General features: G+C 42.0%; 1 protein-coding gene across 2 annotated transcripts in view; it reads left to right on the top strand.

Annotated features, from left to right (window-relative positions):
* The window catches only part of slc24a4b (solute carrier family 24 member 4b), a 68,836-nt gene that overhangs the window by 37,380 nt on the left and 7,636 nt on the right, over positions 1-23,820 (top strand). The window contains exons 3-11 of one of the 2 annotated variants that reach the window (XM_077219516.1): positions 8,992-9,068; positions 16,286-16,360; positions 16,577-16,661; positions 18,849-18,952; positions 19,645-19,719; positions 20,490-20,515; positions 20,604-20,657; positions 21,358-21,449; positions 23,193-23,362. In XM_077219516.1, the coding sequence (XP_077075631.1) occupies positions 8,992-9,068; positions 16,286-16,360; positions 16,577-16,661; positions 18,849-18,952; positions 19,645-19,719; positions 20,490-20,515; positions 20,604-20,657; positions 21,358-21,449; positions 23,193-23,362 (758 nt within the window). Of the gene's footprint in view, positions 1-8,991; positions 9,069-16,285; positions 16,361-16,576; positions 16,662-18,848; positions 18,953-19,644; positions 19,720-20,489; positions 20,516-20,603; positions 20,658-21,357; positions 21,507-23,192; positions 23,363-23,820 lie in introns of both variants that reach the window. The other variant, XM_077219515.1, reaches the window with a different exon arrangement.

A 23,820-nucleotide genomic window follows, 5' to 3' on the forward strand; every position in this document is an offset into this window, starting at 1 on the left:
ATCCCCGTGCTTGGAATAGCATGCTAACATAATATTTTTTGCAGCACCGTGTGTATTGTGCAGTGTATGTGAATGTTCTGTGTGCACTGAATATCTGAATGACCGACTGTATTGTTCAGCACACAAGCAGAGAACATTGTGCTGTATCCCACAGTGCAATGGACTCAGCTTGACCTTGAAACAATATCAAGTCAAGTCATCCTCATTTATATAGCGCTTTTAACAATGTAGATTGTTTCAAAGCAGCTTTACAGAGATAAACATATAATTTAAGGTAACAGAGATTGGTTTGGTTTTATAGTGGTTCTTGAAAAATGTTTTTTCCAGCTAAAGTTAGTTTTGATTGATTCACTTCCGTTTAAATGATCATTGTTATTAAATTAGGGGCCGCTAAGATGACACCGTTCTCTCTAAACAAACTTTAAACGTGAACCTGTGATAGACGCTGATGGCGTTCACATGCGCATTAAGAATTGATTCTATAGTTATGTGCGTTTGAATATGTGCGCAGGTTTTTAATTCCTTACAAACCATGCCTAAACAAACTACTTGTCTTGTCTATAAATTTTGATGCAGAATTTTATTTTATCTTATCACTTTGGGTGGGTACACGAACCGAAAAATTCCACAACGCTTTATCTGTAGAGTGGTATAGGGATCCTCCATAGTTAGAGGCTAGTTGGCACTTCAGCACTGCATTGTCATCAGGTCCAGGCTAAAGTCCTTCGTCAGATCTCGATACGGCCTGGATCCGGTGGGCTGCGGGAAAACCTCGGGATAAACAAAGACACTAAAATTAGCGTAGATGCCATTCTTCTTATGATGTAACGAGTACATCGGGATTTAAGGGAAGTGTTCACAGTTCCGGCTGACCTAATCTAAGCAGCCTAATATTGAATTATAGAAGTCTATAGAGTGTTATGTGAATGCTAGGTCAAAGAGATGTGTTTTTAGTCTAGCTTTGAATATCAATGAGATTTATTTATTTATCTATTTATTCTGTGCATCTCAGTTTTGTCATTTATTTATACTGTGCAGCTCAGTTCTCTCATTTATTCTCTGCATCTATTTTTTGTCATTACTATAGCTTTATTTATTTATTTATAGTGTTCATTTCAGTTTTTTATTTTTTTTATTTATACTGTGCATCTCAGTTCCTTTTCGAGGGAACTCAACACAGCGTCGAGAACTCGACACTTTGGGGACGCTCCCTTAGCGTGCGCCTCTGAAGTAAGAATTAAACTATTCCAATCCTGATTGGTGTTGCGTCCTGACGTAACATGTGACGGCATAACCGGAAGTATAAAGGTGACGCTGAAACACACACACACAAGCTATCGCTCTTCAGCAAGCGCTCTATGTTGAAACTGTCTGTCCTATTTATTGTTGTCTGTCCTTGATATGGCGAGTGAGCGATTTACTAGATGTGTGCACCCCTGTCCTAGATTTTTTACAGGCAGGGACACGCATCAGTTATGTGTAAATTGTTTGGGAGTGCAGCACGCACAGGCAGCTCTCGAGGGAGCTGCTTGTGAGCCCTGTGAACACTGTGAAGCACTCCCATTAAGAGTGCTGCGCTCCCGCTTGGCTATTTTTTCCCAAGATGGCCAGGCTCGCGATCCTTGCGGTTCAGGTCCCGCGTCTGTTGAGGCGGCGCGGAGGCTTAGATCGTGGGGATCGCAGAAGGATCTAGCAGATGAGAACGAGACTGCTGAGGCAGTTTCTCGTTCGTCATCTGCGGATTCTATAACGCTCGTTCATGGTGCAGAAGCCCACGCTGCGGCTTCTTCTGCCCGTGACGAGTGCCTGGTGCTTGGATTATCTGCTTCCGAGGAAGTGGATGTGCTCAGCATCGGGAGCGCGGAAAATGAGTCACACTCGCCGGCTCATGTTCCCGCTTATGAGGAACTGGTCGAGGTTGTAACGCGTGCTGTGGCCAGACTCAACATAAGCTTGCCACAAAATGAGCAGGAAGAATCTCGTCACGAGAGATGACGAGCTAAATTAGACTAGAGATTCCTGCAGCACCGTTTACAACCTCAGCGCTGGGGCTTGCCTTTTTCCCCAGATCTCCATAAAGAGATAGTTAGATCCTGGGAAAAGCCCCACTCATCTCGCATCTCACACAGCACATCCTGTGATTATTCTAACGTTGTGGGTGCGAGAGAGGCGGGGTATGGCAGGATGCCGCGTGTGGAGGAAGCCTTGGCGAGCTATCTTTCTCCCGAAGCGGCATCCTCGCTTAAAGCCCCGGTGCTGCCCAGCAAACCATGTAGGGACACCTCTGCATTTGTGAGCAGGGCATATATGGCGGCTGGTCGAGCTGGTGCGTCCCTGCACTCGATGGCTATTTTGCAGGCGCACCAAGCCGACATTCTCAAAGATTTAGATGAGGGGGAGGGACCAACACCTGCTGATATTGCCGAGCTAAGAAGAGCTGCAGATTTGTCTCTGTGCCACTAAGGAGACGGCCCGTGCCATTGGCCGCTCCAGGTCAGCTTTGGTGGCCACGGAGAGGCATTTGTGGTTAAATCTGTCGGGCATGAAGGATAAGGATCGTTCCTTTTTATTGGATGCTCCGATATTGCCTTCTGGCCTGTTCGGCGACGCAGTTTCCACTGTCGTCGACAGGTTTCAGGAGGCGAAAAAACAGTCGGCAGCTTTTCAGCAGTACCTCCCCCGCCGTTCTAGATCTGGGAAGGCTGGTCCAAGTGTCCAGTCTCAGCCGTCAGCCAGTTCCTCCCATCGCCTGGAGCAAAAGGAGAGCGCTTCCTCTCGAGCCCCTCCTACGGGAGCTTGGCAACAGAGGAAACGCTCTCATTCTAAATCTGCTGGCCAGAAGAGTGACTTGAGGGCCGTCATTCAGGCTAAGAGAGCTTCAGGAAAGAGGTCCTAGCCACAGTGATAGGACCTCTAAGGGCTGTCCCCCCTGCAGTGAGGCAACCGAGGTTGTTTTCCCAGCGGAGCCCTTCGGAAAAAGATGCTGTCCCGCCGTCACTGATGCTTCAGGTCGCATCAAATTCCAGCGAACGCACACCATGGCGCTCGCCCCAAAAGCTTGCAAAAGAGCACCACCTATGGTCAAAAAATCATCTCCTGCCAGTTCGCTGCTTCAGAAGGTCGAGAACAGTGCTCGAGAAACACCCGAGGCCAGCCTCGAGAGGCTGGTTCCCTTAGTAAATTTTGTGGAGTGGTGGCGCCTTCTTCCAAATATTTCTATATGGGTCCTGAATATAATAGAAAAAGGGTACAGACTGCAGTTCGGTCACCAACCTCCCAGGTTTGCAGGGGTGTTACCAACTACAGTGGTCCCAGAACAGGCTCGGGTTTTGGAACAAGAAGTACAGGCTCTGCTGGTCAAAGGGGCCATAGAATGTGTTCCCCTACCAGACAGAGAGTCAGGGTTTTACAGCCGATACTTTATAGTTCCAAAGAAGGATGGCGGGCTCAGGCCGATTTTGGACTTGAGGTACTTGAATCAGTCTCTGAGGAGGTTCAGGTTCAAGATGCTAACTATACCCATCATTGTGAACCAAATCAGGTCTGAGGACTGGTTTGTCACAATAGACCTAAAAGACACCTATTTTCATATCTCCATCCTTCCATGTCACAGGAGGTACCTAAGGTTTGCTTTCGGGGGCGAAGCATATCAATATCGGGTTCTTCCGTTCGGCCTAGCACTCTCTCCCCGCACGTTCACGAAGTGTATGGATGCAGCTCTGGCTCCTCTCAGACTCCAGGGCATTCGTATAGTAAATTATATCAACGACTGGCTTATATTGGCTCAGTCTCGGGAAATGGCGGTTCGGCATCGAGATGTCGTCCTTGGCCACATTCAGAATTTGGGGTTGAGACTCAACACGAAAAAGAGCGTGTTGGAACTAGGGGTGCGCCGATCCGATACTCAGTATCGGTATTGCTCCGATACTAGCAATATTTGCCGGATCGGGTATCGCCAGACGAGACCATCCAAATCCGATCCGATATTGTATAGCCTACGTATGTTATTGTTATACAACACAAAAGGCACAAAAACATTATAAAGCACTATAATGTTTTCGTGTACTGTATTCCAAGATTTCTGAAGCCATTACATATAGTTTAATGTGAGGTACAGATTTAAATCGTTAAATTAATCTTCACCTAAGTGCTTCCCTCCGCTTTGGCTGTCAGTCATTCTCAGCACTCAAACAGCGCGTCGCGCTCGGGTAAAACAGTCAACACGATGAAACTCTCTCCAAAATGAGTCAATGTTCCTATTATTATACTGTAGATATGTAGATAAAGGTCTATGGTTTGCATAAAAGGACTTTAACGTGCTGGAGTTTCACATGTTACTTTCAACCGGGTGTCTGTTAGATCACAACACAACTCCTCAGTGATCACAACACTGGAGTAGAGAGCGATATAATTGCTCTTCACACGCACATTAACTGAAATTTAAAACTGTTAAAAGGCTCAAACTAATGAATAAATAAAGAAATATATGTTTATCTTACTTTTGTGCTTTGAACTTTTCAATGCGACGCGCTGCTCGCCGTGACTCCATGTTGCTTCGAGCCCATCATTCTGCGCATAAGGTTTCGTGCCGCTCTGAATTGGAGACTTTCATATTACAATACTTTTGCGCAATGGCAGTTTATTGATAGCCTTAGTTGTTCTGTCCAATCTATGTATCATGTTGCTGCTTCATTAAAAAGTTGCGCTTAAAATTTTTAAATAAATGTATTTTAATTATATAGTATATATTTTGTCTGTATTGTTTTACAAAGTAAGGAAAATAATGTTTAAGTCAAGCTTTGATGCCTTTAACAAAAGAATAATCCCAGTCTCTTCCCCACAGTGAGGCATACAGATACAGTTTATTAGGTAATTTGGCACTGTTTTTTTAATTATTATTTTAGTATTGGATCGGATCGGTATCGGCCAATACTGAGTCCCAGGTATCGGAATCGGTATCGGAGCCAAAAAAAGCGAATCGTGCCACCCCTAGTTGGAACCAGCCCAGGAAACAACGTTTCTGGGTGTGGTATGGAATTCGATTACGATGCGGGCACACATGTCTCCAGCACCTGTCCAGTCCATCCTAAATATGGTTTCAGGAGTAAAGCTAGGTCGGGCCATCACTGTGAAGCAATTTCAAAGATTGCTGGGCCTCATGGCAGCGGCATCCAACATTTTACCTTTGGGCCATCTATATATGAGGCCCCTTCAGTGGTGGCTAACAACCAAGGGGTTTTGTCCCAAGGGGAATCAGTTTCGTATGATCAGAGTAACGCGCAGATGCGTTCGTTCTCTACAAATATGGAAGAAACCTTGGTTCCTGTCCCAAGGGCCAGTTTTGGGAGCATCATTTCCTCGGAAATCCGTTTAGACAGACGCCTCCCTCACTGGCTGGGGCGCGGTCATGGACGGCCACTTTGCCAGGGGTCTGTGGCAGGCCCATCATCATTCTTGGCACATAAACTGTCTAGAGATGATGGCTGTGTTCAGGGCTTTGAGGAGCTTCCTTCCAGGCATCAGAGGTTACCCCGTCTTAGTACGATCAGACAATACATCAGTGCGGCTTATCTGAACCGACAAGGGGGACTCAGATCGCGCCTTCTGTGCAGACTGGCGCATCAGATTATCCTTTGATCCCAGGGGAAAATACTGTCTATCAGAGCAATGTATATTCCGGGGGTTCAGAATCAGGGAGCAGACATCCTGTCGAGGCAGGGGCTGAGGCCCGGGGAATGGAGACTTCATCCAGATGTGGTGAAGTTGATATGGGAGAGGTTTGGACCAATGGAAGTGGATCTTTTTGCGTCTCGAGAGATGTCCCACTGCCCACTTTGGTTCTCCCTCTCACATCCAGCCCCGCTGGGGTTGGATGCCATGGTACAGGCCTGGCCAAGGCTTCGCCTGTACGCTTTTCCCCCGATCGCTCTGCTTCCGGAAGTCCTGGAGAGGGTCCGTCAAGAGGGCATCAGTCTACTTCAGGTTGCCCCAATGTGGCCGACCCGAGTGTGGTTTTCAGACATGATATCACTCCTGATAGCTTCGCCATGGCAGATTCCTCTGAGGAGGGATCTGTTGTCTCAGGCGGAGGGCGCAGTCTTCCACCCTCACCCGGAGCTGTGGAAACAGTGGGTCTGGCCTCTGAGGTACCTAAATGCTTGTCTATCAGCTGGGGTGGTTGAAACCATACTTAGCTCTAGGGCTCCGTCTACTAGGAGATTATATGGCCTCAAGTGGAATGTGTTCGTCACTTGGTGTAGAGAACAGGAGTTAGATCCAGTAAACTGCCCGGTGGCTTCAGTTCTGGAGTTTTTGCAAGATCGTTTCTCTGCGGGTCTCTCCCCTTCCACGCTTAAAGTGTAGGTGGCTGCTATTGCGGCTTTCCACGCACCATTAAGTGATGGGCCTCTGGGGAGGCACCAGTTGGTCATACGTTTTCTCCGTGGTACTTGGAGGATGAGACCGACGACCAGGTCCAGGGTTCCCGCCTGGGACCTGGCGGTGGTTCTCGAAGGGTTATCCCTGGCCCCCTTCGAACCCCTTCAGTCGGCTTTGCCTAGGGATCTTACGCTGAAATTGGCATTCCTCTTAGCTATTACCTCTCTTAAGAGGGTAGGAGATCTCCAAGCCCTGGCATTGGTTCCAGCTTGCTTGGAGTTTGCCCCTGGCAGAGTTAAGGCCTTTCTGCAACCCGAGTCCGGGCTATGTGCCTAAGGTCTCTACGAGTACGGCTCGGTCCACGGTCCTTCAGGCATTCCATCCTCCACCTCATGTGTCGGCAGAAGAAGAGAAGCTTCATTTGCCCTGCCACGTCAGAGCTTTGAGCGTGTACCTCGAGTGGTCCTCTTCTTGGAGGAGGTCGGACCAATTATTGGTGTGTTTTGGGTCACCTAAGAAGGGGCTCCCGGCATCCAAGCAAACCATTAGTAATTGGATTGTTCAGGCTATTACCTCGGCTTACAAGGTGCGCGACTTGCCTTCACCTTTAGCCGTTAGGGCTCATTCGACTAGAGGCATGGCCTCCTCTAGGGCCCTCCTTTCGGGAGTGCCCCTCCAGGAGATCTGTGAGGCAGCCGGCTGGGCTACCCCGCACACTTTTATTAGGTTTTACAGTTTACACCTCCCTAGTACACCTGGCGCACACGTGCTCTCGTCCTAGTTGAGTGCCTGAATCAGTTTCACTCCGGGACAGGCCTTTTTTCGGTGCATGGCCTAGTGGGCATTCGTTCCCCAAAGTGTCGAGTTCTCAACGCAGTGTCTCGTTCCCTTCTCAGGGAACGTCTCGGGTTATGACTATAACCCTTGTTCCCTGAGAAGGGAACGAGACACTGCGTCGCTCTGCCACGCCCCTCGAGGCCTTAGAGCATCTTGCATCTTCACGAGGCTGGTGTGTGTGTGTTTCAGCGTCACCTTTATACTTCCGGTTATGCCGTCACATGTTATGTCAGGACGCAACACCAATCAGGATTGGAATAGTTTCATTCTTACTTCAGAGGCGCACGCTAAGGGAGCGTCCCCAAAGTGTCGAGTTCGAGTCCCCTTCTCAGGGAACAAGGGTTATAGTCATAACCCGAGACGTTTCGTTGTTTAATAATTATTTATTCTGTGCATCTCAGTTTTGTCATTTAGTTATTTATTTATTCTGTGCATCTCAGTTTTGTTGTTTATTTATTCATTTATTATTTATTTATTCTATAGCTATTTATTTATTTTTATTTATTTTTTTGCATAGCAGTTTTGTCAGTTTCATCTCAGTTTGTTTATTTAGTGGATCTCAGTTTTTGTTTAAAATTTACTAGCAGTTTCTGAATGAAAATTGTTTCCAAGTAAATCCTACATCAAATTTTCTTCAGTTTTCTTAAAAATTTCATTAGCTTTAGTTAAAAGCATCTGCCAATTGCATATGTGCATGTATGTTCAGAATGGAATAAGCGTACTGCGGTATTTTGCACTGTTGTTGTTGTTGTTTAGTAGTAGGTTAGACAAAACTCATACAATATAAACATTATAAACATACATTTCCAAACATTTTAAACAGTAGCCTGATCAAATATGAGTCAAAAGATGTTAGACATGTTTTATTTCCTGTTCATTTGTCACGTTCAAAATGGAAGGTGCATTGCATTGTCGGATACAGTGTGTCTCAGTGTGTCTGCATAGTTTACAGTATATACTGTGTAGTCTGTGTAGCAGTGCGCTACTCAATCCCTGATATTCTGTCTGTCTTCCCCGCTTGAGTATAAACACACACACAGGCACGCACGCACACACACACACACACACACACACACACACACACACACACACACACACACACACACACGCACGCACGCACGCACGCACGCACGCACGCACGCACGCACACACACACACACACACACACACACACACACACACACACACACACACACACACACACACACACACACACACACACACACACACACACTCTCTCTCTCACATTTGCACTTACAGCTCAGACTGAAGGAATCATTTCTATAACCTCATCAATGATATGTTTGGAAAACATCTGAGAAAAAAAGATGTTGTGAAGGGGACAAACTCAAACTCATGCACACATGCCATCAAAAGTGGCCTTTCAAAACAGCCTGAATGCAAAAAACCTTCGAGCCCATTTTTCTATCTCGTCTCTGAGTTAGTCATTTGTTATCTGTCTTCTTTCTCCAGTCCGTCTGTGAGCTGGAAATCTCTCCTCTGTTTATGCATCACCAACATTCATGAATAAGTTATTAATTCCTCACGGTTTGTTAGATAAAAGATGAGGGTCAGATATGTTGTTCTGAATTGTGGTACACGTCAAATTCTCTTTATAAAACTGATTTCTGAAACATTGACCAGAAAACCCCAGCAAATGCACAGCAACTCCACAACATTTTGACTCTCAAAATGTTCTGAAACTGTTTCATTCGAACCATAATTTGCTTTGGATAAAATGCATGAATGTAAATGTGTGTTTTTTGTTTTTTACAGCCATCCGTGAATTTCCAGATGATGTTTTCACCAATGCCGAACGCAAGAGCGGTGCTGTACTGCTACATATTATAGCGGTAAGAAAATCTGTTTGACTCTCTCTTTCCTCAGAACACCAACCGACTAGTCTTTTTTTTTTTTTTTTTAAAGTTTTGTAAAGGAATAAAGAAGAGAAATTGGCATGGTAATGATCAAAGTCAAAAGTATCTTTATTTATCTCCCCAAGCAGAAATTTGTTTTGGATCTAGAGAGATTGCTACAAGAGTTACACGCCACAAAAGCACAAGAATAAGACAGTTAAAAAGACTGTCGTGATTTAATAGCGTGGAGCTCTTTGCTGTTTTCAGCTGGATCTTGCTGTGTGGGTTCATCTACTGGTAATATGACTAGATTTAACTTCATCACCCATGAGCAGCACAATTAAAATCTGCCGTGTTATGTAACACTCTAACGTTTGGCATCACGCACACGCACAGGCTCAGCTGTGGGATTTCTGTTATTCTTTAGCGCCCCCTGTGGCGGGAGTTGATCATAGAAATGTCTGTCCGGAATGCTGAACTATAATTTATGCTTTGTGCTACTGTGAAATAATTTCTCATCAAGGGATTAATGCTTTTTATGACTAAACAGTCAGTAAAATGCGTGTGAAAATACATCTGATGGATGTTAGTGAGTTTCATTGTTGTTTATGTTTCTTCTCATGGCTTATTTACTGTAGCCTAGTCTGTAGCCCTGTTTTTTCATGCACTGATCAATTCTGAGATGTTAGGCTATTTAGCTTACATGACTTCTTGAAGACTAGTACAAAGAAAATATACAAAAATGTGCATTTCTGTTATTTTATTACACTTCAATATAGATTTCAATTATAATACATAGCCTATCTTGAAAACGTACTCGGTTACATACGTAACCTTGGTTCTCTCTAGAAGAGGGAACGAGTATTGCATAAGTTGCTTACGCTACGGGTAAAGTCATCTTTCTCGAGATATTGAAGCCAAAAATCATCCTTAATTTTGCATTTATTGTCAACGCAGTGCAGCAGCCAGCAGACTTAGAGCAGGCCATCTTGCGTGCTCATTGGCTGCCGTGCGGCAACTGCTGCAGCCTACCACTGAGCCTTGCGCGTGACGACACGTCCAATGAGGACGCTTTGCGTATAAAAGACAGGCTCGAAGGCTGCATCACCTGAAGCGAAAATCGCTCGTGGCGCCTGCACGGTCGGGTTACGCAATACTCGTTCGCTCTTCTGGAGAGAACCGAGGTTACGTATGTAACCGAGTACGTTCCCTTACGAGAGGTTCTCTCGTATTGCGTAAGTTGCTTACGCTATGGGAACCCATTGTCAACGCCGTGCACGCCCAGCCTCCACTTCATGTGTGCCAGGGATTCCCGGGGAACATTGATAAGTGGGAAACAGGTGGCCAGCAAGCGGGCCAGCACATGTTTATAAGCACATACAGGGTATACAGAGCGACGTCACCGGTCCATATAACTATTCACCATATAGTGCAGCTCAACCAGGAGAGCTAATCGTCACGTGAGAGTAGTCTGCGCATGATAAATCTGGGCAGGATATACATACCGCTCACACTGACAGAAGTCTAGCCTGCAAGGCGGGAACTTCCAGGTTATAAAACCTAACAAATGTGGACGGAGAGGCCCAGCCTGCCGCCTCACAAATGTCTTGAATGGAAATTCCACTGGACCAAGCCCATGACGAGGCCACGCCTCTGGTGGAATGCGCCCTGATGCCCAAGGGGCATTGCAGACCTTTAGACTTATAAGCGGATGAGATAGCTTCCACTATCCATCTGGAGAGTAACATCACTCTCACTATCGGATGCTGGCAGAGCCGAAAGAGAAATAACCTGCGCTCTGAAGGGGGTGCCCAATACTTTAGGGACATAACCATGTCTTGGCTTAAAGATGACTTTAGAGTCATTTGGCCCGAACTCAAGAACGCAGCGCTAACAGATAGCGCGTGTAAATCCCCCACACGTTTGACTGACGAGCGAGAGGTACTTAAGGTCCACGGAGTCTATCGGTTCAAAGTGGAAAGCTTTCAGGGCCTCCAGGACCAAAGAAAGATCCCATATGGGAACCGACGGGGGTCGCGGGGGATTCATCCTTCTGGCTGCTCTAAGGAAGCGGATGACGAGCTCGTTTCTTCCCACTGACTGACCGCGCGTCGACTCAGCGAATGCTGCAACGGCCGCCACATAAACTTTAAGCGTGGATGGGGACCTGCCCTTATCCAACAGCTCTTGAAGGAAGTCAAACAACCACGGGACCCCACACGTTCGTGGGTCTAGATCTCTATCAGCACACCGTTTAGAGAACACCAACCATTTAGACGCGTAAAGCCGCCTCGTAGAGGGAGCTCTGGATTGCGTAATCGTGTTCATCACTCCTTCTTGCAGGACAACGGGTATCCGTTGATTAACCATACGTGCAGAGACCAGCGCTCTGGATGGGGATGCCAGATTGAGCCGCGGGCTTGAGAGAGGAGATCTCTCCTCACCGGAATCGGCCAAGGGGCTGTGTGGGACAGCTGCATCAACTCCAGGAACCAGATTTGATTCTCCCAGCGCGGGGCTATAAGGAGAACCGAGTGGCGCGTTTCCCTGATCCTTTTGATTACCTGTGGTTACAGAGAGACCGGAGAGAAAGAGCCCGAACCCGCAGCCCGAGTCCTGCTGGATTCCTAGATCGAGGAGGAGGCGGAGTGATGAGAACTCGACCACTCCTCGCTGTCCGATGCCAGGATGGAACAGCTGTCACCTGGGTACGCTCCTTCAGCTTCGTCCCCTGAGGCGGCGGCAGTGAGGGCCGAAGCCGGCAGCTGCGCGTCCGGGAGGAGCAGAGAAGGAGAGAGTGAGGCTGGCGGGATGCAATCCGGCGAGCACTTCACTGTGGCCTCAGGCTCCGGTATCCTCTGCGCACGGCGCTTCTTCTTGCGCGGTTCAGAGGACAGAGTGACAGTGTCCGAGGTGAAGGCTTCGAGTAGAGCCCTCAGGGTCGACGACGGAAGCGCTTCACAATGCTCGCAGCCGCCCAAATCCAGGGCGAGGGCTGCGTGGTTTGGGCCCAGGCAGAGAGCGCAAATCACATGGCGGTCTCAGCCACTGTGCAGGGCCGCACTTGCGCTCTTTTTAGAGAGAGTGAGGGTCGGAGGGCGAACCCTCACGGAAGCAAGGACAAAAGGATACTCAACGCCTGATGGCGTAGCAGGCACGGAAGGCTGAAGGTGGCGAAGACGGCCGGCTTCTTCAGGCGTTTTCCTCTGCGTGCTGGTCGCTAGTTTTGACGGCGGGAGGCTTCTCTCAAAGTCCAGCGATGCGGAGAGCTTTGCTAAAGATGATGAAATCAGTGATGCAGCCTTTGAGCCTGTCTTTTATACGCTAAGCCACCCCTCATTGGACGTGTCGTCACGCGCGAGGCTCAGTGGTAGGCTGCAGCAGTTGCCGCATGGCAGCCAATGAGCACGCAAGATGGCCTGCTCTAAGTCTGCTGGCTTCTGCACTGAATTGACAATAAATGCAAAATTAAGGATAATTTTTGGCTTCAATATCTCGAGAAAACATGACTTTACCCGTAGCGTAAGCAACTTACGCAATACGAGAGAACCTCTCGTAAGAGAACCATGTTTTTTTCTCTTCAGAAATCTCTTCTTCTGCAGATTTAAATACACCAAACTTTATCTTCTGAAGGTTTTTACAGCAGGATTTCTTCATATATCGTTCGCCTGAATTTTTGAAAATGATGCTTTCTAAAACATATGGTGAACACGTATTTTTTTCTGGCTGTTGACAGTATTTTCTATAATAATAGAGAGTTATAGAAATAGATCCAAAATCCACTTCTGTAAAAACCTTTAATGTCAACAAAATGAAACTTTTGAAATTTTAAACCAAATGTTCAGATTTCTGATCTGGAGTTTTATGCAAACTAGCACATAATTAATTAGACAATGTATCATTGGCATATTAAATGAAACATTTCAAAAAAGTGTCTATTAATTAAAAAATTTACCCTGTTCACCTTAAATTTACCAAAAAATCAGGAATAAAATGTAACTTTTGTCAGTCTTAAAAACCCTTTGTCAGTCAAATCAGTAGTTGCCAAAACTGTTGCTTGTTTTTAATGACCCTAAGTTCAATTAAACCATCAAAATATATTTGATATTTTCTTAAAAATATTTTAAAGACGAGGGAAGAGCAAAACACTAAACTTGGTTTAAATATATTCTCTGACAAAATTATTTGGCCAACCCCAATTCTCACCCCATAATTATGATCACAACTACACAATATGCTTACAAAATCTTTAAAAACATTTTTTTATAATATTTGAATAAAGGGTGAAGATACCAATTTCCCTAGGCTGGACATCACTTTTGGCCAGTTAAAAAGAGCATGTTTGATTATAGAGGTGGAAAAAGCAAACTGTGATGTTTTAGTCTAAATAACCATTATAACAGAAGAGTATGATATTATGCTGTCTGAAGGTCATCATAGTATTAGCTTGCATTTAATTTGGCTTCAAAATGTGTATAAATAGAAGCTTTTATTGGGTGGGTGGCTCATAAGCTTGCCGAGGAAAGGGTTTGCAGTGAATACAGATGGGAATCCAGAGGTGTGCAGCAGGAGCGCAAGGACACATTGTGCATTCACAGGAGAAACGGGTTCAGTGGAGGAAAGACCTGACAGAGATGATAAACAGCAGGTGAACAGTTTTGTGTGCCTCCTCAGAGGAAGGTTTCATTGCTCAGAGGTTTGCTCTCATGGTTCTCTATTTCACAGACATGAAAATAGACACATTGGGTCAATAGTTGAAGTACAGAATTGCAACCGTGAAACATAGGCTCATTGATATTAGTAGAGATGCACCGATGTATTAGCCAATAATATCTGCCGATAAAAGCAATTATTTTCACTATTATATTCAGTCAATCAAAAGTGTGCGGAAAAACGCGTTCAGACTGCAACTCCTACTGTGTGATGAAAATCTCTCGTGTTGAATTTAGGGAAAGTTATCGTGACAATAACGCATTAACAGTTTAAAACAACGGTATTGAAGCAGGTTAAAACTATTTTACCTTGTAAATCTAGTTTTGCTACACCAAATATTAATTGCATGCAATAATCGCAAAGAGGCGAGCTTTGTTACTTTCCATAAGATACGAAAGAAGGCCTATCAGCTTTCCAATTCTGTCCATTTTATCACGAAATTCAAACAATGGCGTTTCGACGCTCTTAAATGTGACGTCACGTGACAGATCGCTGTCGAGTGCCTCAGTTCAAGCGGAGTCTTTTCTTCCACTTTAATACAAGTTTTATCTCGAAAAACATGCATTGATATCAGAAGGTATGCTGAAAGATGCAGTACAAATTACAAATGTGATGTTCCTCATTTTTAACTTGCTTTGGATAAAAGTGTCTGCTAAATGATTAAATGTAGATGTAATGTAATGTATTGCACTTAAGTTTGACACTTAGGCACAAAATCGAACTTGCATAGTTAATAGCATTAGCATTCACATACTTGCAAAGAGTGTTTTAGCTCAGGTAATTACAGAAGTATAAAATGAATGTTGACAGCATAGCTCTGATCATTTGATTTGTCAAATCTGAGCTCAGTTTAAAGCGGCACTATGTAGGATTTCCGTTTTTTGTCAAACAGCGACCCCTAGAGTTGTTGTAGAGTACTTGTATTTAACGTTACTGTCGTAAATACAACTCGCGCAGAGCGTATCTGCACTCATGGCCTCTGCACTTTATAATAATAAAGTAGCCTACCGCGTTAGGCTTACCTGAGCCTAAATGCCAGATGACATCAATAAAGTTACATCATGTCCGTCGCATTATTTTGTAACAATGTCCGTTATGATGTTGTTAGACATGATTATTGCAATTTATCATAATAGTTTGGAAATTGCGCTCATTTACACTATTTACAACGTGTAGGCTTATTTATGTCCTGATAATTATGTGAGATATTGACAACTGTTCTCATGATAATCGCAGGAATCAACTTTAACAATGAAAGCCTGACTGAGTGGGACTCTTGTCCGGTTCCTCGCGCTGTCAGATTCTCGTTACCTTTTTCTAGACTCTTCCGACCGCGCTTTCTTCGTTTTTTTTCGCCATTCTGAAAACGCAGGTCCGATGTTTACTCGTGTCTGACTCCTCGCTCGGTCAGTCTGCCGTTTCCTCTTTCTCTGTTCCTCCGACAATGGTTTCCTAGCTTTCTGCTTCTTTTATGCCGGCTTAAGCCCAATTTATACTTCTGCGTCGAACTTAAGCCCAATTTATACTTCTGCGTCGAACTTACGCCGTAGCTACGCCGTAGGCTGTGTGTAGCGCGCGTACCCTTCGGCGTACCCTGACGTGCACCTCTCCAAAAATGTAACAAGGCGTCAATACTACGTGGACGCAAGCGCTGTGATTGGTCTGCTCAAACCGCTCCCACGGGTTTCACATGCTCCCTCTGCGTGCGTCAAAGCGGACAATGACGCAGAAGTATCAATTAAAACCAATGTTTAGTCTACGGCGTAGAGGGTCCGGCATATGTCCGACGCAGAAGTATAAATTGGGCTTTACGCCGTAGCAACGCCGTAGGCTGTGCGTAGCATGCGTACCCTTCGGCGTACCCTGACGTGCACCTCTCCAAAAATGTAACAACGTGTCAATTCTACGCGGACGCAAGCGCTGTGATTGGTCTGCTAGAACCCCTCCCTCGGGCTTCACATGTTCCCTCTGCATGTGTAATTGCGTGTCAACGCGGACAACGACGCAGAAGTATAAATGAAAACCAACGTGTAGTGTATAGCGTAGCGGCTCCGGCGTAGGTCCGACGCAGAAGTATAAATCAGCCTTTAGCCATGACGATAGTTATTCTTATAGCTAGCCGGATCCTGGATGGGGGCGTGTATGCGTGTAATGTGTGCAGTGCCGTAAAGCAATTCGTTACATCGCGAGAGCTGAAATCACGCGATGTTTCCTGACGCTAAGGCCGGCCAAAAGTTGCAATTGCGTTTTTTCCACTCACAGAACGACCACCATTCAACCCGAAAAGAGTCATATAACCATTCCAATAACTCCGAAGCTGTTCAGTTAAGCTAAAAAAACTGCATAGTGCTGCTTTAAGACCTCTTTGCAATCTCTTTTGAAGCTCTGAAGAGTCTGTCTTTTTCACATCAGAATTTATCTAATTATTATCTTGGAGAAATAAGTGAGATATTAAAAACATTTCTTAGTCTGACCATAGATCTTCTGTTGTCTTCCTACAGGCTCTCTACATGTTCCTGGCTCTGGCGATCGTGTGCGACGACTACTTTGTGATGTCTCTTGAGAAAATCTGCGAGGTAGGATTGTTCAGAACTCTACAGAAACGATCCCAATGAATTTCCCCTTCATCTGAGTAATACCTCGATACAATGAGAGCAGAATCCGCACTGTTCTTCCTCTGACCCACTTGGAGGCTTTCAGAAGCTCATAAAACACACCGCTCCAGTTTTGAGAGGGGTTTGTGCCAAAGGCTTTGTTGGATGTGAAGCGTCTGCTGTTCTTGTGTTGTGCAGAAGCTGAATCTGAGCGAGGATGTGGCTGGTGCCACGTTCATGGCGGCCGGGAGCTCAGCGCCAGAACTCTTCGCATCTGTTATAGGTAAAGTCACACAGTCACAATCATCACACATTGCTCACTGCAAAACATTTTTTATTCCTCAGTGTTTTTGTCTTGTTTTCCAATACAAATATCTAAACATTCTTCAATCAAGATCAATTTACCTGACAAGCAACATGACTTTAGATTATGTCTACCTGTATCAAAATGAAGAGAGTTTTTGGTCAAAACAAGAAAAAAAAGACAAAAAAAGACAAAAATCAGCCCATGGAGTCAGAAAAATAATCTTGTTTTGCCTTTGAATTAAAATATTTTTTCTGAGACCACTGGCAGATATTTTTTCTTGGAATCTATTATGCTCTTTACAGAGTCTTGATTTTGTTTTTAGGCTCTACTAGAACAGGTTTTCATGTTTGAATGTTCAAAAACACAATTTCCCCCATAATTCTCCATTGTTGGAGCTCCTCTCTTCCCAGTCTGTCAGTAGCTGGGTTTCTATCCAAACATGAAGCAAATCTTTTCAAGGTTTCTATGGTGTCAAACAGTATGACCAAAAGATCATCCTTAATATTGGGTCAGAAAACAAGATGAGTAACACACGCAAGCCTATACTCTTATTACTGAGCTGAACCAAATGATCCGGTTCGGTTCCCTGAAAAGAGCCAGAATTCCCATCATGAGGAAACAGCTCGTCAGTCACATGGGTTTAATGTGCGCTACGTCAGAATTTATTCGGCAAACGCGTTTCCATCTCCCATTATTTGCATTAACTGGTTTTTGCACAAGGCAAAGACCACCTCAAGTGAGCATAAAACTTTTGCGAATTAAGGGATTTTTTTTTAATTTGCCATTTCCATCACTTCTTTCTGATGCGACACTTCAATATGCTCATAAAAACAGGGTGATGGAAACATAGCTAGAAACGCTCTGTTTAGTTCCTGTCTCTATGAAGCCCCTCCTTCTGAAAAGCACACTGTGCTCTGATTGGTCGGCTGGATTAGTGTGTTGTGATTGGTCAAGCGCTTCGAGTGTGTTTGGGAAATGCAGATATCACCATGAAACTTTCCCAGTTGATTACCTTCATTAAGATGAGAAAAAAATGATTACAAGTTTTAATGTTTAAATATGAAAATTATCCATTATCTAATTAAATATGCGCTAATTTGCATATATTTTTAAAAACGAAATGTGAGTATTGGATAAAGCCAGGTTCAGAATTCTTTTTTCATTGCGTTCACATATTAGATGGGGAAAAAATATTTATGGATATCTTTTGTTATCCTGTAAATCAGAATATACTGTCAATAGCATTTTGATTGATTTTCACCATGTTTTTTGGAATAAAATGTTATATAAACCAGGCTAGGAATAATACATTTACAAATCCCTCAGTAAATGTCTTCATAATGTAACTATGTACAAGAATGGAAAGTTTGGTGTATATAGGTGATACTGAAGTGGAGATTTTGGACTGGGATTATGAGAGCAAAGTCATTTTGAGAAAACGGGCTTTCAAGATTTATATTGTAAAATGAGATTGCGCATTTAGAGTTAAATCCCCCCTTTTGATTGGTTGCTGATAAAAAGGAAATGACCATATTTGGATCCGACAGCATTGTTCAGGAGAGAGAGAGAGATTTCTAACGGTGTGTGTGATGACATTGTGCAGACAGCGCTCGCGGAGCAGCGGGAGGTTCTACAACCACAACTTTTGTTGAATTTATGAGAAATCTACAGATGCAAACAGAAAAAGTGTAATAAAATAAAGACCTAAATGTGTATTTCTGACTTTTTTTCACCACAATTCTGAAAGAAGACATGTTATTGAAGACAAATATCCCAAAATCTCAAAATTGACCAGTGAAAAAAAACAAAACGCTGTTTTCGCTTGCCGTGTCTCACCTTAAACGAGGAATATTGTGACGTGTTTGTTCCCGGAAGAAACTCAAGACTACAATGGAGGCGTTTCAGGAGTTCAGAAACAATGACACTGATATAGAGAATAACTCCTGCTGGAGGGACTTTGTGCTTGGAAACTTTGCAAAGCTTTTCCGAAAACAAGACTTTCTTGAAAAAATAATTTTGCTTGTCAAGTAAATCTATCGTCTTTTAAGAATTGTTATTATTTGTCCTGGAAAGGAAGAACGTCATTTTTTGCAGTGTTCCTCCTGAGTTTATTTGTGTTCAGTTTATTTGTGCACTTTCTGTGTTAAACGTTTGTGTTTTCAGGGGTCTTCATCACTCACGGGGATGTTGGAGTTGGAACTATCGTCGGTTCTGCCGTCTTCAATATCCTCTGCATCATAGGAGTTTGTGGGATTTTTGCCGGGCAGGTGTGTATGTGTGTGTGTGTGTGCTTCTTCTCCAACAGTAGCTGTGAATTCAGCAATAATTCAAAACATTTCAAAATAAGAAAAACATCTACATAAGGGTGCATTAAAGAACTCGGCACCAAAACACTGATATGAGTAATAGACTTAAAGTCCAAAGAACCTCAAAAACCATAAAATGGTTCTTGATAAGATGATGGTTCTTTTATAAAAGTGCTTGAAAGAACAATTGAGGGATACAAAAGAGTAAACTTTGTTTTTTTTTTGTTTTTTGTTTTGGTCAGGTTCAATGCGTTTGCCAAAATGTGCCGCGTTGAATACTGTATCTCATTATATAATACACTCAACTTGACCTTCTATTTCCAGAATGATTTTTTCTCTTGCTCAGCTGCATTTTTCTAATTTAACTTAGATTTTTCTTGGCTCATATTTATTGTTCTTACTGGATTTCCAAAAGGTTTTAGTACAAAATATGATTAAAAATGCATTTGTTTTTATTTCTGAGATAATAACTGGAGGCATTTGCTGCATGACATTTATATATTGAACCATTTATCATTTCATATTGTTTAACATTGTTGTTGTTTTTTTTCTTTTTGTAAATCGCAGGTCATATTCAGTGCACACTGTTCATTGTTCTCTAGCTTTGTGTATTGATTTATTGGTTTAACAGTAGTGTGTGTTGATGTGTGTAGGTGGTCTTACTGACCTGGTGGGCTGTTTTCCGTGATTCTTTCTTCTACATATTGTCTGTAGTTGCTCTGATTGTGGTGAGTCTCAAATGAAACACACTGTAACAACATCATCCTGTAATGCAGGCTTCAGGCATGTGATTAGCTAAAGACGAAAAAAGAGCAAAATCTGACCCAATGGCCAATTATTATTATTAATACATGTTTATTTTAATAGATTACAATTGCAACAATACATAGAATTATTTTAAAAAAAGTATTTATATTTCAAAAAAGTATTTAAAAAATATATTATTATACTACATATGTTGTAATAAAAGTATTAATAGAATTGTTGTTATTATCAGTAACAACAATAATTATTAGTATCATTATTTTATTTTACAGAACAACAGTAAAATTACAATTAGGTTGTCTTAATTACTTTGAGTTCAAACATTAAACCATTATTTTGGCGTAAACCTGCAGGGAGAACTAACTCTTCTCTTTGTTGACAACAACAGATTTCTAAACGTTTCTCATTAAGGATTTGGGAAGAGGGTTGGCGTATGTAGCGTTCCCAAATGCAAATTATTAGAGAAATCACTTGCAGAGTAGCATTTACTGTGAATCATAACTGTAAATGAACACATTGCTGTGCTTTTCTCTGAAGCAGTTTAATTAGTAATTGTTTAAGGCCATTTTGTGATTTTAATCATTATACAGTATCTTCCTCCATAGGAACATCTGCACTAAAGTATCTAATAATATGGGATATATGTTATTTTTTTATATTGAATATTAGTTTATTTAGCTTTTGGAACTAGACTGTAACTGCACTGATTATCTTTTTGTTTGAATTCAATCAGTTCATCTATGATGGAAAGATTGTGTGGTGAGTCTCTTTGTTTTCGTCTCTTTTCTGAATTTTGTACAATCTGACGTCTGGTTTTGATTGTATAAATCTGTCTTGTGTGTTTTAGGTGGGAGAGTCTGGTGCTGGTGCTCATGTATGTTGTATATATCCTCATCATGAAGTGAGTATTCTTCACAGGCATATCGTACACACACACAAAATATTGTGATTCATGTTCAAAGGCCTTGGGTCAGTCATTTTTTTGTACCGGTACTTTAGGAAGGACACATTAAAATATTCAAAAGTGATAGTAAAACATTTATTTATTTCTACTAAAATTTACTATTTCAAATAAATGCTGTTCTTTTGAACCATCTATTCATAAAAGAATGCCGAAAAAAAAATGAACACAGTTTTCGGAGAAATATGAAGCAGCACAACTGTTTTTAACATTGATAATAATCAGAAATGTTTCTTGATTAGCAAATCATATTATACTGATTTCTGATGGATCATGTGACACTGAAGACTGGAGTAATGATGCTGAAAATAATTCAGCTTTGATCACAGGAATAAATTACATTTTAAAACATATTCAAATAGTTTTCCACTGTATTTTTTTGAACAAATTAATGCAGCCTCGGTGAGCAGAAGAGACTTCTTCCAGAAACAATCTTACCGACCCCAAACTTTAGTAGTGTATCGAATATAATAATAATAAAAAAATATTATATATAGTGGTTAATTATCATGATGTTTTTAATTCTGGTCATACCAGAGCTGTAAAAGTTGGCACTCGGGAAGAAAACTCTCATTGTGTTATATAACCTGTGGACGCTCTTAATCAAGCCTCTTTTGTTTTGGATCTGTGTCTCTATTAGATTTAATTCCAGCTTGCAGAAGTTTTTCAGCAGACGGAGCAATAAGAATGTTGCCAATGGAAACGCAGCGGCCGGCAGTGAACTGGAGGACGGTAAACACAGTTTAGACTGTAAATGGGATGATGCGTCTGTCCCGCTGCTGGGTCCAGGTAAGACTAAACAGACAGGCAGGCTTTAAAGATTCAGATTTAATATAGTCATACTTCATAATTCCATTCCCTTGTCACCTAGAGTTCAAGCGTGAGATCATCTGTCCTCAGTTTGTGAACAAACACAGTAGAAAACAGTAGAACATGTGATACTGTAGAAGAAGACAGTGACTTTACTTGAATTTCTCAGTTCTGCAAGTACTAAACACAGTCAGTTATGCTACAGACATCTGAAAATAAAGATTATAATCTTTCTGGGGTGTCTGGGGTAACTCCTTTTTTATTTTATTTTTAAAAAAAATGCATTTCATACATTGTGACTTGATTAATGTTTTCAATTACTGAATTACATATTATATTCTAAAAATTTATGTAATTATTTTCATATAGATTCATATAGATTTCACTGGAGGCAAGTTGTAGAACCCAAGTGCAGTTTATTAAATTTAAAAAAAAAAAACATCAAACAAAAACATGGCTGAAAACCCAAAATCAAGACAGGAACAGAACATAGACTTACATACAGTAGTTACCGGTAACACAATACTTGACAAAGACACATGGCAAACATGAGGGTTTAAATACACACAAGAGTAATGACCAGCCAAGGGACACCTGTGAACAATGAACCAATGACAACATGACACATCAGACAAGGGAACACATGGCAGGATCACATGACTAACAGGGAATCACATGACAGACATGGAACATGACATGAACAAACCAAAACGTGACAGAGACAAGACCAAATCGTGACATATATATATATATAGATAGATAGATAGATAGATAGATAGATAGATAGATAGATAGATAGATAGATGGATGGATGGATGGATGGATGGATGGATGGATGGATGGATGGATGGATGGATGGATGGATAGATAGATAGATAGATAGATAGATAGATAGATAGATAGATAGATAGATAGATAGATAGATAGATACATAGATACATAGGTACATAGATTAATAGATAAATTGCATAATGAAGAAATACAATTCTTTATTATAAAAAAAAATCTTAAGCAATTAAGCATAATCTTGTATTATTAGTTATCTAATTTTTTTATTGCCATTTTTGCCAGTAAGATTCTGATTTTTAAAAATATCAGATCATTATAATTTGACCTGTTTTGACAAAGTTAGTTTAGGTTGTTAAATATCAAGAAAATATCAACATACGAAAGCAAAATGAAAACAAAAATGACATTTAAACACTGGTGTATTTTACAAATAGATTTCTTGGACATCTTGATCTGAGACTTTCTTATTTATTGTACATGAAAAGCATGACTGAATTTGTCTGTTGTCTCAGTGAGAGAAATGTTCTCCTGCTTCAGTATTAAAGTAGAGACGAGAGGGGTTTGTGTTCCAGCTCTTGAGCTCTCAGCACTTTTGCATCTTTCTGCTTCTGAGAGGTACAGTAACTATCACTTCTGTCTCTTCACTTTCCGCCAGAGTTAGTTTCTGGCATCAGTATCTTCACGTTTAACCCTTACCTGTCTGTTTAGTCTTACTAAACCTCTCTGCACACTCTTTTTCTGATGCATCTAATAGATAGCAGAGGAAATGTTTCATAAGTGCTGAAACACGCTATTTTAGAATATCAAGAAAGAATATCCGTCATAATTTTCTCTGTGTGTTTTTTTATATATATATATTTGATTGGCTTTCTCAAGTCAAGTCCAGTAAGATCTACAGTCGAGGTTCGGTGGTAATGGTTGATGAAATCATCAACGCCAGCCCTCCCAATTACCGTTTCCCTGAAGCGGGTCTGCGAGTCATGGTCACCAACCACTTCGGCCCCAAGACTCGCCTGCGCATGGCCAGCCGGCTCATCATAACTGAGGTACAGCAGAAACATTAGAACATTAATAAAATATAATAAAAGTATAAAATATTAGCAGCTGCATTAAATATATGAAAGGGTGATTCTTACAAAACTTAGCAAGAAATGACCCCAAAATAAATTCATTTAAATGTTTTTATATTTTATAATTATTATTTAATTATATTTAATTTTTTGCTTTATTGACAAAGAAATATAAAATCTTAAAAAGTTAAAAAGATATCTAGACATTTCTTCGAGCTTTACCTAAAAATTAATTAATTCCATTTTCTTTAAATTTTTTTCCATTAATTACATTAGTTTAATTTCAAAATCATTAATTACTCTCCCTCATGTCGTTCCAAACCCGTAAGACTTTCGTTCATCTTCAGGAACACAAATGAAGATCTTTATGATGAAATCTGAGAGTTTTCTGTCCCTCCATTGACAGCTACACAACTACCACTTTGACACTTCAA

The sequence above is a fragment of the Siphateles boraxobius genome, unplaced genomic scaffold (genome assembly GCF_051911475.1).
Source record: "Siphateles boraxobius isolate OS27281-9 unplaced genomic scaffold, OSU_SipBor_1 8, whole genome shotgun sequence".
Taxonomy (NCBI): Eukaryota; Metazoa; Chordata; class Actinopteri; order Cypriniformes; family Leuciscidae; genus Siphateles; species Siphateles boraxobius.